Source organism: Panthera uncia, chromosome F1 (genome assembly GCF_023721935.1).
Source record: "Panthera uncia isolate 11264 chromosome F1, Puncia_PCG_1.0, whole genome shotgun sequence".
NCBI classification, from domain to species: domain Eukaryota; kingdom Metazoa; phylum Chordata; class Mammalia; order Carnivora; family Felidae; genus Panthera; species Panthera uncia.
Genome location: NC_064813.1, coordinates 9455016 through 9472063, shown reverse-complemented (window position 1 = coordinate 9472063; position 17048 = coordinate 9455016). Strand labels below are relative to the sequence as shown.

Genomic DNA, 17048 nt, shown 5'->3' with positions numbered 1-17048 from the left:
GCTTTACACTGATCTAGAATAAGACTTCTTTTCCTTCGAAAATCTTTGGGAAGATGAGACATTTATACAAATAATTTGGAACAAACTAGAGCGTATTGAGGGTCCTAGTGAAACTTCCAAGTAAATGATTTATAAGAGAGAAATGAGATGGGGAGAGAGAAGAAATAGAACTTCATAGCTGTGAGAATCAGAGAAAGCTTTTGGGATGTGGTGCCATTTGAGCTGCCCCTGATAATTACAAGGAACTCAAAGAACTCTACCGATTTGGTCTTCATTGTCCTCTTTTTTACCTTGTTAAATTTTTTCTATATCTGTCTTCTCTTCCTTGTGAAGAGAAAGGTTGGGAAGATTTAAAGTTGGGGAAGTACTGGTTGCATTTTATAGACATTAAAACCAGGTACTTGATAGGTCATCATTTATTTGAGGCCCCTCAATAAACCAGCCACGTGCCTAGCAGTGCCCAGTTCCCTATTTCCTAGCCCTGTGTTTCATCCATCAGACATGACTGCCTCAGAACAGACATAGCAGTTCCGTGGGATAATTGCATTTTAATTGAACTGTCTGTACTACTCTGTAAACGCCTCTGCAGAGATGGAAGGAAGAGTGTGTAGCTTGATAAATAAAATCATTCCTGCTAATAATTGCTTCTGCATAAGGATTACGGATCTAACCTCCAGGAGAAGGTGCCACTTAAAAGCGTGTGCTGAGATTCATTAGTTTTTTTTTTTTTTAAAGTAATTCCACAATTGGAGATGAATCTGAACTGCCCAGAATGTTCTCATATAGAAAATTGGTGCACCTGCAAATGGGTGTGGGGGCGTTCTTTCAGTTTTCGGTGCCAGGGCTGCGATCAGAGTGCTGCGGAATGCTGTATTTTAATCTTCCATGGACATAGTTTGTGTGTGGGGCTTTGTCCACAGCCAGGGTAAGGTGACCAGAAAGCAGAAAGCGGAGTCCCCTCTGGAGGCACATGCAGTCATGTGGTTTCTTTATGGCATTCGCCCCGCTTTGGGAACAGAGGACGTTGGGGGTTGGGTCACTTTCTTCCATCCCGTTGTAGAGTCCTGACTGCCTAGAAGATAGGACGACGTCTCAGATCCTCCCACCCAGGGCACATCTACGAGCATTTCCTACTCTGGGCTTTCTCCTCTTGTCTTTCCTACTACCCCTGACTCCTAGGCTCCAGAGAGGCTTCAGTCAGACTACATGGTTCCAGCCCTGGTGCTGCCAGTAATGCTTGAGCAAGTTATGAAATCCCTCTGAATCAGAGTTTTCTCAACCATAAAACGAGGCCGCCGGAACTTCATTAGGGGTTGGGAGGAATGAACGTCCATTAAAGCATTTAGCACCGTACCTAGCACATTTATAGTGCCCAATGAGTGTTGTCTCTTGCCATTATTGTTATGTCCCCATCCCATTCCTTCCCTTCTCTTGTTTCCCTTATCTGTGAAGATTAGACGTGCCCGTGTCTGATCACCCTTGAGGCTGGTATTGGACTTGGCTGATACTTAAGTGATATGGGGCTTCGACAGCCTTTGTATCTGACAACATGAGGGATGGGAATGTAGGAGATGGTGTTCTCTCTCAGGCTTTAGTTTTGTTTCTTATTAAGCCCTGAAAATAACGCCTGCTTGTAACCACGTAGCGGCAGGTTGAATTTATCATGTCTAGAATGTGGTATTCCCTTTCCTAAAAGGAAAATGTTAAAGAAATAAATGGAACCATACTTAGCAATCCGTGTGGTTTGCACCTTACGTGGCCCAAATGTATATCATAGTCTCTAATCCCAGTTATGGAGTTTCTGCGTCATCTCTCAGGACACTAGAGGCTTTCAGGCCACCTTTGTCAAGGTCCCTGATGTTTGGGTGTCTGTTTTCTTTCCATGTGCTCCTAACAAGTGAAGATGTGATCCTCAGATGGTATAGAATGATCTGTCTAGAAAGCGGTCTTTTTTTTAGTGTGAGTATACTTCCCTGAGCGTTGAGAAGATGATCTTTAAGTGGAGCTATAGAAGGTCAGAAAGCAGGAAACAGGATTTAACAAGTGACCCAAAATGTCCTGTCATAGAACTTTGTTATTTACCTGCTGTTCCTCCGTTTCCAGGGGCACCACCTGATAAAAGGGATCTCAGGTATGGTTCCATCAGTATAAATATAGATGACTATTTCTGGGTGATTTCAAGAAGAGTTGTTATAAGCGGAGACCATGTTTTTCACTTGGTAAAATAAATGGAGGCCCCCTCCTGCTTTTTTCAGCTCACCTTCCTGTCCTTTCCTTAACAGTTCGCAAAGGCTACCGGATCCAAGCGGACAAAGAGAGAGACTCTATGAAGGTCCTGTACTACGTCGAGAAGGAGCTGGCTCAGTTTGATCCGGCCAGAAGGATGCGAGGCAGATGTGAGCATCTCTTAGTTCCGTGTGATCTGCGCGTCACGCGGGAGTTCAACGCTGAAGGGGATTCGGGGGTTACCAAACTCGGGCAGCCCTGAGCTCTCAGGGTTAGAGCTAGCAAGGGTGCCGGTGACATCCTGAGGACAGTAGCCTCAAGTACACACAAGGGAGAGAAAGGGCTTCTGGTGCGAGGAGTAGAGCAGGTGTGTGTCCCTTGGCTTATGTTGTATCTCTCCATGGAGCAGCCAGCGCTGTTGGGCCTGTGCAGTCCTGGGGTTGGAAATACTTTATTCGAAGAGTCTCTCCCTGCTACTCTCTTTAAAACAGATTCAAAACAATGACAAAAGATGTGCGTTTTTTTCCCAGCACGAAAGCCCCCATCATTGAACAATGGTCCAGCTGCTGACTTGCTAGAGGGGGGGCCTCGAGGCAAGTGAACGAGCAAGTCTGCCAAATGAATCTACAAAAAGGAGGCCCGACGTTCCTCTGAGATCCCCAGCAGCAGAGACCGAGGGGCTAGCAAAAAGGGTGTCCCTCTCGTCAAGAGAACCTTTAAATCACTGAGTTGCAGGGCCCCAACCTTAACTCACTCGCAGCCCGTTGAACGCTTGGCAGCCGACACGGCTGATTATTTGGCGTGGGTTCCAAATTACCTTCCGTGATGAGGGGCAGCACAGGGCAGGTCTGACGTAGATTCGCTAATTATCAAAAGGGTGCTGGCGGGCCTGGTGGTAAGGTCACAATGTCTGTCTCTCTTTGAACCCTCCTTGCCTTGGAAGCAAGGAGAGACTCGATAGAATTGTTGGGGAAACAGTCCCAGACTAGAGGCACTTTATTCAGATTAAGGACAACATATTCCTCCCAGTTTGCAATGCTAAATTCATCCTGTCTGGGCTGCATCCTCCCACCGCAGGGACTATAAAAAGACAATCTCCAGATTGGAATGTCAGGAATGCAGATGTCACTGCACTTGACAAGTTAGTTGTAACGTGTTGTCATGGAGCCCTGTGAGGGGACACAGATAGGGATCAAGGAGAAGGAGCCTGGGAGGAAATCTGTGAATCTCACAGCTCAGAGAAAAAGTCAAAACCTGAGGCTAAAACTAAAACGATGGGTGCCGGTTTAGGTGATGTCTCCTGCCTACCCGGAGGGTCTTGGGGGACTGACAGATCATTAATGTCATGGAATCTTAGCATCCATGGAATCTTAGCATCTTAAAGATGGCTGAGGTCAATCTTTGCAGTGTACAGATGAGGAAACAGAAGCCCAGAGGGTTGAAGTGACTGGACCAGGACGAGAACCCAGCTCTTCTGATTCCCAGTCCTGTGCTCTTTACCCAAGAAATTTTTGAGCAAACTGGATGGCTCCGTGGCTGCAGCGGCTGTATCTGTTTAGAGATCACAGCCTTTTACCTCCTAGGACTTTAGTATGTTAGAGCTGAAGAGACTGAGGTTGTTGAATCCACCTCCCTCATTAAAAAAAAAAATTTTGGGGGCGCCTGGGTGGCTCAGTCGGTTAAGCGGCCGACTTCGGCTCAGGTCATGATTTCGCAGTCTGTGAGTTCGAGCCCTGCGTCGGGCTCTGTGCTGACAGCTCAGAGCCTGGAGCCTGTTTCAGATTCTGTGTCTCCCTCTCTCTGACCCTCCCCCGTTCATGCTCTGTCTCTCTCTGTCTCAAAAATAAATAAACGTTTAAAAAAATTTTTTTTCAAATAAAAAAAAAATAAAATATTTTTTTTTCAAATAAAAAAAAATAAAAAAAAATTTTTAAACATTTATTCATTTTTGAGAGACAGAGCATGAGTGGGGGAGGGCAGGGAGAGAGAGGGAGACACAGCATATGAAGTAGGCTCAGGCTCCAAGCTGTCAGAGCACAGAGCCCGATGCGGGGCTTGAACTCATGAGCCACGAGATCATGACTTGAGCCGAAGTCGGACGCTTAACCGACTGGGCCACCCAGGCACTCCCATCTCCTTCCTTTTACAGAGAAGAAAAGGGAGGCAGAGAGGAAAAGTGCTAGAACTGGAACCAGGATTTCCTGGAACCTGCGGGTTGACATTACAATAATTGCACAGAGATAAAGTAGGAATATAGTTCACTTGACTTTGAGACGTTCTGTTCCTGAAGAGCAGAGTAAACCCTGGGGTGGATCTTGGACGTGGGACGGTCTTGAAGATCTCCTTGTAAAACGGATCTCCTGGTTTCAGGTTGGGGCAAGATTCTGTAAGAACTGGGGATTTCAAGTTCATGAATATGCTAGCCAGGAAGATCCTTCTTCCTCTTGCCCCTTGTAAGTAGGGGGTTGCTCTTGGGATGTTTTTTGTCCAGGATCCTAGTGCAGTGATCTGTAGACAACAGCTACCAGGGCAAATATGTTCCACCTCCTGTTTTTGTAAAAAGTTTGTATTGGAACAGAGCCATGCCGGTTCACGTATATATTGACTGTGGCCGCTTTCGCGCTACAATGGCAGGGTGAAGAGTTGTGACAACACGGCTTGCAAAACCTAAAATATTTGCTATCTGGCCCTTTACAGACAAAGTCTGTCTTTCCTGGCCTAGAGTTACATTATTAGGTGTTCGTGAAGCAGGGACGTTGATGTGTATGCTCGATGCGGCAGAAATGTTAGAGCCGCAGACATCCTAGATAGTCCACCAGTATGAATGGTGAAACGGAGCTAGCCCTCACTGTGTGGAGAAGTGGGAAAAGTCCATTATTCCCTGAAGTTTAAGGAAAGTTCTGAGCCAACAATGTGATCGTTCAGCAGTTTCACTTGATGCATTTTATAGTTCTCTTCTTTTTTTAAAAAAATTTTTTAATGTTTATTTATTATCGAGAGACAGAGACCAAGCATGAGCATGGGAGGGGCAGAGAGAGGGGGAGACACAGAATCCGAAGCAGGCTCCATCCAGGCTTTGAGCTGTTAGCACAAAGCCCAACGCGGGGCTCGAACTCACAAAGTGCCAAACTGCAAGATCATGACCTGAGCCGAAGTCGGACGATTTACCGACTGAGCCACCCAGGCTCCCCTTATAGTTCTCTTCTGTGCTGTTCCCAGGAGATTCGAATTCACTGAGATCATGAGAAAAGGAAGGTTCTAGACTGTTTAATCAGTAGTATCTGAGTTATTCTTCTTTAAAATGGGCACTAACTAGTCCATTCTCCTCAGAAAGAGGAAAAGGTTTAACAATTAGATTATAATCCAAAACCAACTGATTGCATGACCAAAATGAATGACATTTCCAGTAAGCCCAGATCTGGTAGAACAGGACAAGGACACTGTTTATGCAGTGGTGGGGAGGCCCTTCCTTTCCTCTATGGGTGGGACTCAGCAAAATTCTCTGCTCCTCCAAGGACTGTTGGGGGTAGGGAGGAGAAGTAGAGGGGAACCTGAGACGCATGTTTGTGCTGCCCACATCCTATCTTGGCTTACCTTTTGCTCAACAGCCAGGCCTTACACCTTGTAAATGTTGATTTTGATAATATTTTGAAGTTCTAACCAAAGGATTGTAGAAAACAAATGGATCCAGTTACATTAGAAATAGATTCGCTAGATGTGTTTTTTTAAGTAAAATGATATTCAATCCATTTCGAAGTTCTATAAATAAATAGTTGGGGTTTTTTTTGTTGTTTTTTTTTTCCTTTCCAGACTGCGATTCTGGTCTTACTCACAAGTGCTTATGCAAAATGCTACTTAGGGCCCTTTAGGGAATGAGCAAACTGTGGCCATCCCCTCCTTAGAATTTTGTAGGAAGAGTACAAGTGGAAGCCCATAGACCATAGTGCAGCCCAATCCCCCTTTCCTTCCCACACCTCTACACAACTGTCCTAGCCACCCGTGGCTGCACACTCCTGGAATCCTCTTTAGGGAGGCAAAGAAGTCTTTGTAGGCCCTGGAGATGGACGTGGTGCCAACTGGGAAGGATATTCCAGGTTCCTGGATGAGTATCCAGAAAGGGAAAGAATGGATACGAGGTATGCAGTCCCCTTGATCCTGTGGACTGTGCTCTGTGGTGAGGGGCACGGCTGCAGGAGGCTGGAATGGGGTTCCTCTGAAGCATGGGGCTGTCCCGGCTCTGAAGGCCCGTCTTGGAACTCAGGCAACTGTAGGGAAGATCTTGTGAACTATGACTTCTCTTTTTGCCCCTTTTGGCTCAACATGCCTGGGATCGTCATGGCTTTCACCCAACTATACATGGAGAAAAACACTGGAACAAGGATGATGATGCACTAGGAGGAAACCAGCTGCAAAAGAGCCCAAGTTCTGGGAAGCCTGCCTTAGGTGGGGCAGTAACAACTGTTTTCCCATTCCACCAACAGAGAATGCGGGAAGCCTTCCTCCTGATAAGCGAGTGGGCTTTTGGGTGGAGCCAGTTCCCGGCTGAGCTCGGAACACAAATCCCATTAGTTCAGGTCTATAACCAACCCTGGACAGGATTGAGGCCTTGGGGAGGGAGTTTCCCCAGAGCCTCGGTCTCAGCCCTTCACAGAGTTCCCACCCTAATATGTAGAAAGCTCCGTCACGTCTGGTTTTGTCCCTGCAGATAACAACGCCATCTCGGAACTCAGCTCCCTGCATGAGGAGGACAGTAATTTCCGCCAGGCGTACCACCAGATGAGAAGCAAGCAGTTCCCTGTGTCGGGGGATTTGGAGAGCAATCCTGACTACTGGTCAGGTGTCATGGGAGGCAGCAGCGGGGCAAGCCGGGGACCCTCAGCCATGGAGTATAACAAAGAGGATCGGGAGAGCTTCAGGCACAGGTGAAGGTGGCTGCAGCAGGCAGCTTTGGTGCCAGGTGCTGGTGGCCGGAGCTCGGAGGCTGTTACTTTCTGACAGCATCTCTGTCTCCCCTTCTAGGCTGTCCTGCCACATCTCTCTGGGCTATTGAACATCCCCTTCTCACATTAAGTTTTTTATAAATTTTTAAAAAATCTTTATTCATTTTTGAAAGAAAGAGAGACAGACCGTGAGCAGGGGAGGGGCAGAGAGAGAGGGAGACACAGAATGCGAAACGGGCTCCAGGCTCTGAGCTGTCAGCGCCAAGCCGGACGCGGGTCTGGAACTCACAAACCGCGAGATTGTGAAGCTGAAGCTGAAGTCGGTCGCTTAAGTGGCTGAACCACTCAGGCGCGCCCCACCCCCTCACATTTATTAAGCAAGGGAACACTTACGACACCATGTGTAGAAGTAATCATTCAAGGCCCTTTGAAATGGGCACCGTACTGAACCTTAATGCACCTTATTAACTACGTTTCCTGATTAACCTTATTAACATTTCCCTGCCCTTCTCATAATATTTTATCCTATAACCTCTAAAAATTCCCACCCATCACCCCCATCATTTGATCATTGTTACGTGAAAGGTAAGATGCCGGACACGTTATATATGCCGTTGTATTTGGTTCTCATAACTCTAAAAGGCAGGTACTGTTAATGTCCCCATTTTAAGTTGGGGCGGGAGGGGGGCTGAAATTTGCAGATGTTGAGGAGCTTGGTAGAGTCACCTGGCCAACGAATATGGGAGGCCAAGACGTGCACCCTGTTTTGTTTGGCCGCTTCCCACTGAATAGGACCAACACCATTCCCCTGTCCTTTATCTTGAAGGACACTAGACGTTGTCTTTCTCTCAGACTGACCAACTGCAGGTAACTTGCAGAGATAAATTGACCCTGGGCTCTGAGGCAGGAAATGGGCTCTTTGTATGTCACCAAATATTACAGGGCATTCTTGGGCTACGACTGTGTGCATCCCAAGCCACCCCAACCCACGCTGGCTTTGAGGGTGTGAGGAGACATGTGGCTGTCAACCAGAAGTCACATAATGATCGGAAGGCCCCGCTGTGTGTTTCAACACCATATATATATCACCAAGTATTTTTACCTACAACTCCGTCTTGATCCTTGGCACGAATGCAGGAGCTAGCCACGGCCGCCCTCGCTCTACTTTGAGAGTCCGGGGTGTCAGAGGTGTCCAAGGCCGCTCAGCCGGCCAGAGCACGTGGCGCTCTCGCTTCCCACTCAGACCCCCCCCCCCCCCCCGCCGGGCCCCCGGGGCCCCCGGCCGACGCGCAGACCCCGGTTTAGGGCGCCAGGGCCGGCTGACCGTCGTCTCCTCTGCCCTCTGCCCTCAGCCAGCAGCGCTCCAAGTCCGAGATGCTGTCCCGGAAGAACTTCGCCGCCGGGGTGCCGGCCGTCTCCATGGACGAGCTGGCCGCCTTCGCCGACTCGTACGGCGCGCGCTCCCGCCGGGCCGACGGCGACAGCCACGAGGCGCGGGGCGGCGGCCGCTTCGAGCGCTCGGAGACGCACGCCCTCGGGGGCTTCTACCAGGACGACTCGCCCGAGGAGTACTACGGCCCGCGGAGCCGCAGCCGGGAGCCCCTGGGCGACGCGGGCCGCGCCTGGGCCCCCGGCACCCCGCGCCGGCGGCCCGACGACGCGCCCCTGCCGCGCCTGGTGAGCCGGACGCCGGGCACCGCGCCCAAGTACGAGCACGCGCCCCGCGCCGGCGGCCTGGAGCGCCAGGCGCGGCCCGAGGGCGCCAGCCGCGGCGGCAGCCTCGAGACGCCGTCCCGGCTGAGCGCGCAGCTCGGCCGTCGCAGCGCCTCCTACTACGCCTGGTCGCCGCCCGGCACCTACAAGGCGGCCTCGCCGCAGGGCGACGACGACGACTCGGCCGACGACGACGACGACGACGCGCTGCCGCCCTACAGCGAGCGCGAGCTGAGCCGAGGCCCGTCCTACCGCGGCCGCGACCTGCCCTACCACGGCAACTCGGAGAAGAAGCGGAAGAAGGAGCCCACCAAGAAAACTGTGAGGCCGAGCCTGGCGCTCCTCGGGCGGGGAGCCGTCGGTGGGGGCGGGGGAGGGCAGGGCAGGGGGGAGGCTCGGGGAGGAGGGCCAGGTGCCGGGGGCCCGGCCGCCGGCTTTGGGAACGCGGATGCCAGGCCGGGTTTTGCCCACCTCGCTCTGCCCCGGACCAGGTGAAGGCAGTAAGCAGGGGGCCCTGGAGAGTTGCCAAAAGCAGAAATTGCGGGGGTGCAGATGGAGCGTCTCAGATCCTTAAGAGCAGCTTTCAGAAGCGTGTGGCGTCAGGGATTCGAGAATCGTTACCACCACAGACGTGGGGGGGGGGGGGGGTTCTGAGATCTGTGTGCAGAATGTGCGATGCATGCGTGTAGATGCGTTCCCACCCCCCCCCCCATCTCCCACCTCTTGCGGGGAGGGTTGCATAAACTTCCGGATGCGTTCACAGCCCAGAGAAGGTTAGTAGCTACTGCTGTGTTTGAAGGACAGCTCACTTTCCTCCTTGACATTTTGTTGAATGTAAACTATAAATTGTGCTCTGTGTATGTGAAGGAAGCCTTTCGGTCCCTGCCCGGTTAATTGTCTCTTTTGTAATTGGCCTTACATAGAGTGTATTGTTCTCTCTCTAAATGCCAAGGGCAGCCCGGTCCGCCCCTCCGCCCCCAGATGTGAGCTCTGGAGGTCAGAGTATCGCCAGGGGACAGTCCCAAATGCCCACTCTTGGTTGTCAGAATGCCTCTGCCCCCTGTGCTCTGAAGACCACTCTGCCGGCCCAAGGGCTTACCCTCCCCCCTCAGTTACCCTGCTTCTTCCACCATTTTGTTTTTCATAACTCAAGGTGGAGCTTTCCTTTAGTGTGCAGTATGGGGAGAGAATATGAATGGGAAAAAGTTCTGGCATGACTCGTAGCCCCTCCAAAACAATTAAGCATCTTTTGTTGTTCTTTAAAGAGTAAAATGAGATGACCTGTGAGGTACCGTGAGCAGGGAATGAACTTTAAGGTTATGTCAGGTTTACGGTGCGCCGTCCGCACTAGCGGTTATGGAGCTGTAAACTTAGCCCTAAAGGGCTGGGAAGTCATTGTGCGGCCACGGAACTAAGTTCCGTCGGATGCGTGTTGGCTTCAGCACCAACTGAGGCTTAGGAACTATAGCCATAAGCCTAATGAAATGCCCTAAGAGTCAGGGTGCGCCGGGCTCTGAACAGTTGGGTTGTAGCCTCTGCCCAGGGGACCATCCGCTGTGTTGGGTTGGGGTTCTTTAACCATCGTGTGGCTTAACATTGGGCTCTTTCTGCTCTTTTCCAGAGTGACTTTCCAACCAGGATGTCCCTTGTGGTCTGATGTTTGTTTTCAAGCCGTCTCTCTGGGTGACTAGAAATCAGAAGCGGACTATGGAGACAAGACACAAATCCAAGAGCCAGCAGGCCCGGGACCTTCTCTGGGCACCACCTTGGAAGATTTGACCTTTGCTTTGGCAAGGGGGGGGGGGGGGCGGGTGGGGGGGGGGGGGGCTGATTCCAGACTTCAGCGTACATCTAACTGGTGTGAGAAACAAGATGACTACGTTGTGAGAACATTCCACGCACGGAGTGTCTCATCCACTGAGTTCATCCTGCCTGATGTTTTTCCTTAGCCAAACCGGGATTCCTTTTCCAATTCTTAAAGGGAGTTAGCTCTGGACCGCCGATCCCTGGAAAATGCCTCCGCCTATGGTGTGCTCTTTTATACTTCCTGTGCTGTGCTTAGAGACAGAAGAACTTATTACTACCATTAGAAGAAGGCCTGATACTGACAACAGAAGATAGCTTTAGGCAAAGTATACCTTTTACCCCCATCTCCTAGTCACTAGTCAGTGACTATTGTTACGCTAAAATCAGAGGGCCTTTGGTGAGCTCAGTGACAGTGACCTGCTGGACGATCACAGAAATGACTTCAACTTGCCGTTCCGAATGACATGCCTTGAGTGGCTGCAACAAAACAAAAGAGTATACGTTTTTGAAGAGCTGTGCAAGTGGTATTTCTTTCTCCACTCTGAGAACATAAACTGCTTTTTCTCCTTCTGCTGTGCACAGTGACATCTGAGTCTCGGACATTAAGGGCTCTCCTCACCCTCCTTCTCTGGGACTTTTCACATGGCGGTGCCACCCACAGAGCCCCACCTCCCTCTGCACCCTGATTAACTTGTCATCAGGTGCCTTTTGATAAACGCTTAAAATACACACATGGAAGAGAAGGGGAAGGGGAAGAAAAAGGACAAAGCAGTAAGTAGAGAAGAATGAAAAAGAATTTAAGAGGAAAAGAATATACGATCTCATTATGTTTTGAATGTGGGCCATTTCCCCCACAGATTCCACTTGATCTTCTCTGGTTTTGTACTTCATTTCCCGTGAGTTGTTTCTGCCATCCCAGCCCTGCCCTTCCAGGACACTGGAGATGGTGGAGTGTGCAACTCTTCGCCTCATCAGATTGCTGCTCTAGATGCTTTGGGAAACAAGTGATCTGGCTCTCTCAGGAAGCAACGCTTCCTATTCCCACCCTTGGCTAAATGACAGATTTTGCCTAAATCCCAAAGCTAGATATCTCTGGATGTTGTAATTTGTGTAGATTGCAAAAAAACCTGGCCATAAATTCTTCCCTTCTCATCAAGAGGTGCGGCCTGTTTCTCTACCCCTTACATCTGGGATTGGCCATGTGATTTGATTTGGCCGGTGGCCCAAAACATATGTAACACAAGCAGAGACTTGGAAAAATTTTTGTGCATGGGGCCTGTTTTCTCCTGCTGCTCTTGGAAACCCTGCAGTTGCCACTAGGTGCACAAGCCTGGGCTGTCCTGCTGCATGATGAGAAAAAAAGGCCCGGTCCCCCTGCCACCCTGACAGCCCATCAAGTCTCAGCTGATCGCAAACACCGGCGTGAGCCAGCCTCGACCAACAGAAGAACTGCCTCGCTGAGCCCAGCCCAAGTTGCTGATTCCTGCTCAAGGCTGAGAAGTTGGTGCACCTGTTACGTGTTCCTTTCTCTTCGAGGAAAAGCTATTTCTTCTTGTCTGGATGTTCTTCATCCCTGACTCCATCTCACCTAGGTGTCTCACAGTCTCCACTTTCTTTGGCAAACGTTTGTCAAAGCTTTTCACCCCACACCCCACACCATTGTGGTGGGACACACGGTTGGGTCAAATCCCCGGAGGACAATGATGCCTGGCCTCCCAGCAGTGGTAACTTTTTTTTATCTTTGAATCCCCGGGCAACCTACGAAGGTTTCTTCTTCAGCAACTCCTTGGTCTTCTCCAGAGCCACCTGATTGGAGCTGGGCCCTATTCTCAGAGTACCATTCCACTGGTATCCATTTACTTCGTGACGTGTCCAAAACAGTCCTGCGTGTGCAGTGAAATAAAGAAGTGGCTGGTGGTGAGGGTCAGAGGATGAGTTGATATCACTGCTTGGAGGAGAACTGGCCCACCAAGCGACTCTGCAGTGGCTTCGGCCTGTCTGAGAGGAACCAGGGACGGTTCAGCCCAGCGCTGGCACTTCCAAGGGTGGGGGACACAAGCCATAACCCTGGTGCTGAGTTTTAGACTTGCTGGTGTGTCCCTGGCCTCTAAGAGCCTAGGTCTAGTCTGTTTGTTTTGGCCCCAGTTCAGACAGAGAAGATGATTAAACATCATCATTTCTTAGTCACCAGCTTTGGATTTCAACTTGCTCAGGCAATTCTAGAGAATATTGGGTAGCTGTAGTAGCTATTATCTCTTTATACTGAGCACTGTGTCAGGCTTCTCTCCACCAAAGAGCCCCATAGCACCAGCTGCAGAGACCAAACATATTGCTTTTGTTAGCCGAGGGCATGTATGATTTTGGTGAAGGTTAGGGGAGTCGTGGAAAAGCATTATTAAAATTGGAAACCTGCAGTTCCAAAGACAAAACTACAGACAGACAACACAATAAAAAACACAAAGATGACAGGCTACTGAAATAACCTGGGGAGATAGGACCAGGTTGTCCCCTGTAGGGCTGCATAAATCACTGAAATTTCCAGGCCTTCGGCCAGGAGAGAACACCTGTTTCTGGGTATGGGGACGCAGACTGGGTTGACTGCACAAGTGAAAGTAAAGCTGGCCATCCTCGGCACCCCGGCTTTTCTCAGTGGGTCCTTTTGTTTCTTCCCTGAATAGTGTTTCCCACGTAGGACGGACTTAACGCGTATTAGCTTCCTTCCTAGGTTCCATTGGGTACAAAATAAGTCTTGTGGAAGACATGGTCTCTGTCCACTGGGACCCTGCAATTGAACAGGCGAAATAAGACATGCCCAAGAAAGAATTAGGAGATTTTATGCATATAATGTGAAATATTGCTATGGATAAATTATAACAAACCCAGAGAATTAAAGTTTTTAAATTTAAATGGGTATATTTTGATATTTAAATGTTGTGTGTGTGTGTGTGTGTGTGTCCATCCATTGTATTTAAAGATATGCTCAGTGTCCTGAAAAGCCAGTGTTAAAAAAGTCTGACTGCAAGAGGTGAATTCGGATGGGGGAGGGGGGAGTACAAGGCCCAGGGCCCAGTGGGTTGATGGAGGAGCTGCTGTGTTTGCCTGTGAGTCACAGCTGAGTCAGGGCTGTGTTGGATAAGGGGGCGTGGATGCAGGTGGCAGGAGGTATCCCCCAGGACTGCTTCTTTAGGTCCTGCGTAGACTCACCAGGAAGCCCGGGACACTTTGGTGGCCCCGGTGGTACATGTCAGCTGTCCCGCCCAGGCGTGCTCCCGGGGGAGCTCTGCGTCTACTTATCCAGGGGCTCCATTCCGCAGCCGTGAGTGTTGCTGGCCACCGTCACCCGTCACCCGTCACCCGCACGGAGCAAGTCTGGCAGAGATAATGGGCCTCTCCTCTCCCTTCCCGAGACCGTCCCTCTGCCCCTGGCACAGGACTGTGCAGAGTGGGGGTGGGAAGAGGCTGCCACTGGAGCCCGAGGCGCTCCGTGCTGAAAACAGCCACGCCGGTAAATAGTTCTAAATAGTCTGAAAGACTTCACGTAGGCAATCTGATTAGACGTCAGGCAGCCTTTTCGGGAGGCTGAAGTCACAGACACTGCTGTAATCCAGCCCCCCCTTTTCTTTGTGGCCGGAGAAACGAACCGTCACTGCCATTAGTGAAATCACAAATCTGATTTAGCCTTTAGACTCCAAGCCGTTGCTGCTGGGTCAGTGTTTCCCCAAATTGCCTAACCATACAAATTACTTGATTGCTGTTAAACATGTAGTGTTGGGCCCTGTCTTGGAGATTTATTGGGTGGGTCTGCAGCGAGGACTTGTTCTTTTAACGTACGTTTCAGAAGAGTCCTGTGATCAGATGCGTTTGGAAAATGCTGCACTAGATCGTAACTAAGGTGCACCCCAGTCTCGAGGCCTCCTTGGGCTTTGAAATTTTTGTTTAAACATCTTGGTGGGGGTGTGTGTGTGTGTGTGTGTGTGTCCCTTCTACTCCCTTGGGGCTGGCAGTGGTGAAGCACCCAGCAATCTGGCTGCCACGGTGGTAACTGACTCGCCAGGGTCCAGGGGTAGGAGAACTGTCTCAGGCAGAGAGAAAGGAAAGCCAGGAGCCCTCCCAAGAACCTGTTCTAGATGTTTCTAATCCTGGAAAAGTGATCTGTTGTGACAATCCCAGATCTGACAAGAATTACAGGTAATTTTCTCATTCCCTTGATGTCATTCTGAGCAAAACTTAGATCGTGAATAGAAAGGAAACAGACCATTGGGAAACGGCAAATCATTTTTTGAAGCAAATTGCCAGCCTGGCTGTGGTCAACACCCACTGCCACCTTAAGGTCCAGAGTCGGATGGATGGGCAAGAATAACAAAATCTACATTATATCCCCTTCCAACGTCAGATTTAGATGATGCTAGAATCTTGCAAGAGTTGAAATTGATTTATAGGATGTAGAGATCCAAATTCACCAAAATAGGGCCTCAGGTACTTAAAGTCCTAGAGAAAAAAAGTGCCTAGTTTTGTGTGTGTGTGTGTGTGTGTGTGTGTGTGTGTGTTTTCCTGCCAGGATCCTACCTCCTAGTCACCTGGGAAGCTGATCCACAGAGCTTGAAGTGAGGGGCTTTTGCCACCAGAGTGGAACAGAGATAATGCTGAGCTGCTTTAAGCGGCAGCCTGAGTTTTGGCATTGCCTGAGGGAGATAAGAAGGTTAATAGTAATAGTATTTGTGTTATTTTTGTGGCGTATTACTGTTTACAGAGCACTTTCACATGCATTCTATCCTTTGATCCTTACGACACCCTCCTGCCTTGGAGGGAGGGAGGGTGGATGTCGTGACCTCATCAAACAGAATGTAAAGCCGAGGTTGAGAAAAACTAAGTGATTTGCCTATAGTCCAAAGGCTTTTAAAGTCATAGAGCCAGGCCTTCTGTCTTGGATTCTTCCCGGGCAATTCCTACAACACCTGCAGGACGGGGATCCGGCTGGTTTGCACCCGGTGCAGAGTCCTGGACCCCGTGCCCACCCACACGCCGCCGGTGGGGCAAGGCTGCGAAGCCGGCCACTGGGGCTGCCCCTCACTGCCCCGCGTCACCCCTCAAATGTGGCTCTGCATGGAGCCAGCCTCCCTCCACGATGGTTTCTTTTTCATCAGCCGTGCTGTTGGGGGTGGGGAGTGGGGGGAAAGGACGTGACAAAAAAGGCACTTGAGATTTCAGAACCCTTCCTGAAGAGGAATTTCTGAGCCAAACTAGAAATTGATCTAGGCTCAGAATTCTGGGGCCTGGGGGCAACCTGCTTAGGCGTGAAGTATCTGGCACCGTCACTGTATCTCGGGGATTTTAGGTGGCACTAAGAGGGACTAGAGGTAGGAGACGATGCAGCTGTTTAGTTAGAAGTTTTGTCAGGGTTTCTCGCTGGGGCTGGACACGCGCCCATGTGGTCCGGCCCCTCTCTTCTGGGAAAGCGAAAAGAGGCACGAATAACTTCGCTCTTACCTTGGCTGTAAAGGCAAAGCCACTTTATTAACAAAGGCATTAGACAGTACCCCGCGAGAGTTTTCCTTGTGGGACCGCGCAAGAGGAATCGAAGGAACGACAGGGCCGAGGGGCCCGAAATCTGTTTCATGGGAGTCACGTGCCCGGCTATTTTGTGCCTTGTCTGTGGCATCAAAACTAAACTGTTGTTGTATCGCTGTTGCCCGTGATTTTTTTTTTTTCGGTGTCAAACATACAAAGTGACTTTGGTTGTAATGTTTTAATCTAAATAAAGTGTTTCACCTACATTTGTTATCAAGAACTCGTAATTAATACCTATGTCTGATCGTGATCTGACGTTAAAAGACCTCAGCAGGAAAGAAAAGATCACATAGGACTGCCTCGGGTTGTTGTAAGGACTGTAACAGAGGGGTTAAGGACTGTTAACAGAAGGCCGCGGGACCGCAGGGGAGTCAAGTCCTAGCAGCAGAAGGATGTTTTCACAGACTTTCATAAGCCATGGGCTCCATAGCTTCTGTTGTCACTCTCCCTGTTCCCCACAGGCCTACATTCAGGAGGAGATAAGGGGTAGGAAAGACAGCTGGACAATGTGATGGTACCTGGCTCCTTTTCAAAGAGGGCACGAAATGGCACTTGGGGAAGGGAGGGGAAAAAAAGCTATTTGTGGGAGAAGGTTTTAAGTTCTAAAGAGATCTGAAAAATTCCAGAGATCTGAAAAATATTTTTTTTATTAAAAAACAAAAAATTTTTTTAATGTGTGTTTATTTTTGAGAGGGACAGAGCACAAGATGGGAGGTTGCAGAGAGAGGGAGACACAGACTCCAAAGCAGGCTCCGGGCTCCAAGCCGTCAGCACAGAGCCTGATGCGGGGCTCGA

The 17048-nt window shown here is 49.8% G+C and overlaps 1 protein-coding gene across 1 annotated transcript in view; it reads left to right on the top strand.

Annotated features, from left to right (window-relative positions):
* ILDR2 (immunoglobulin like domain containing receptor 2) overlaps positions 1-16459 on the top strand; it is a 63899-nt gene extending 47440 nt beyond the window's left edge. Inside the window, exons 7-10 of the mRNA XM_049633863.1 lie at positions 2283-2396; positions 6932-7148; positions 8519-9200; positions 10501-16459. Of these exons, the coding sequence (XP_049489820.1) occupies positions 2283-2396; positions 6932-7148; positions 8519-9200; positions 10501-10536 (1049 nt within the window). The 3' untranslated portion in view covers positions 10537-16459. The remainder of the gene's footprint in view (positions 1-2282; positions 2397-6931; positions 7149-8518; positions 9201-10500) is intronic.
* Positions 16460-17048: the final 589 nt, after the last annotated feature.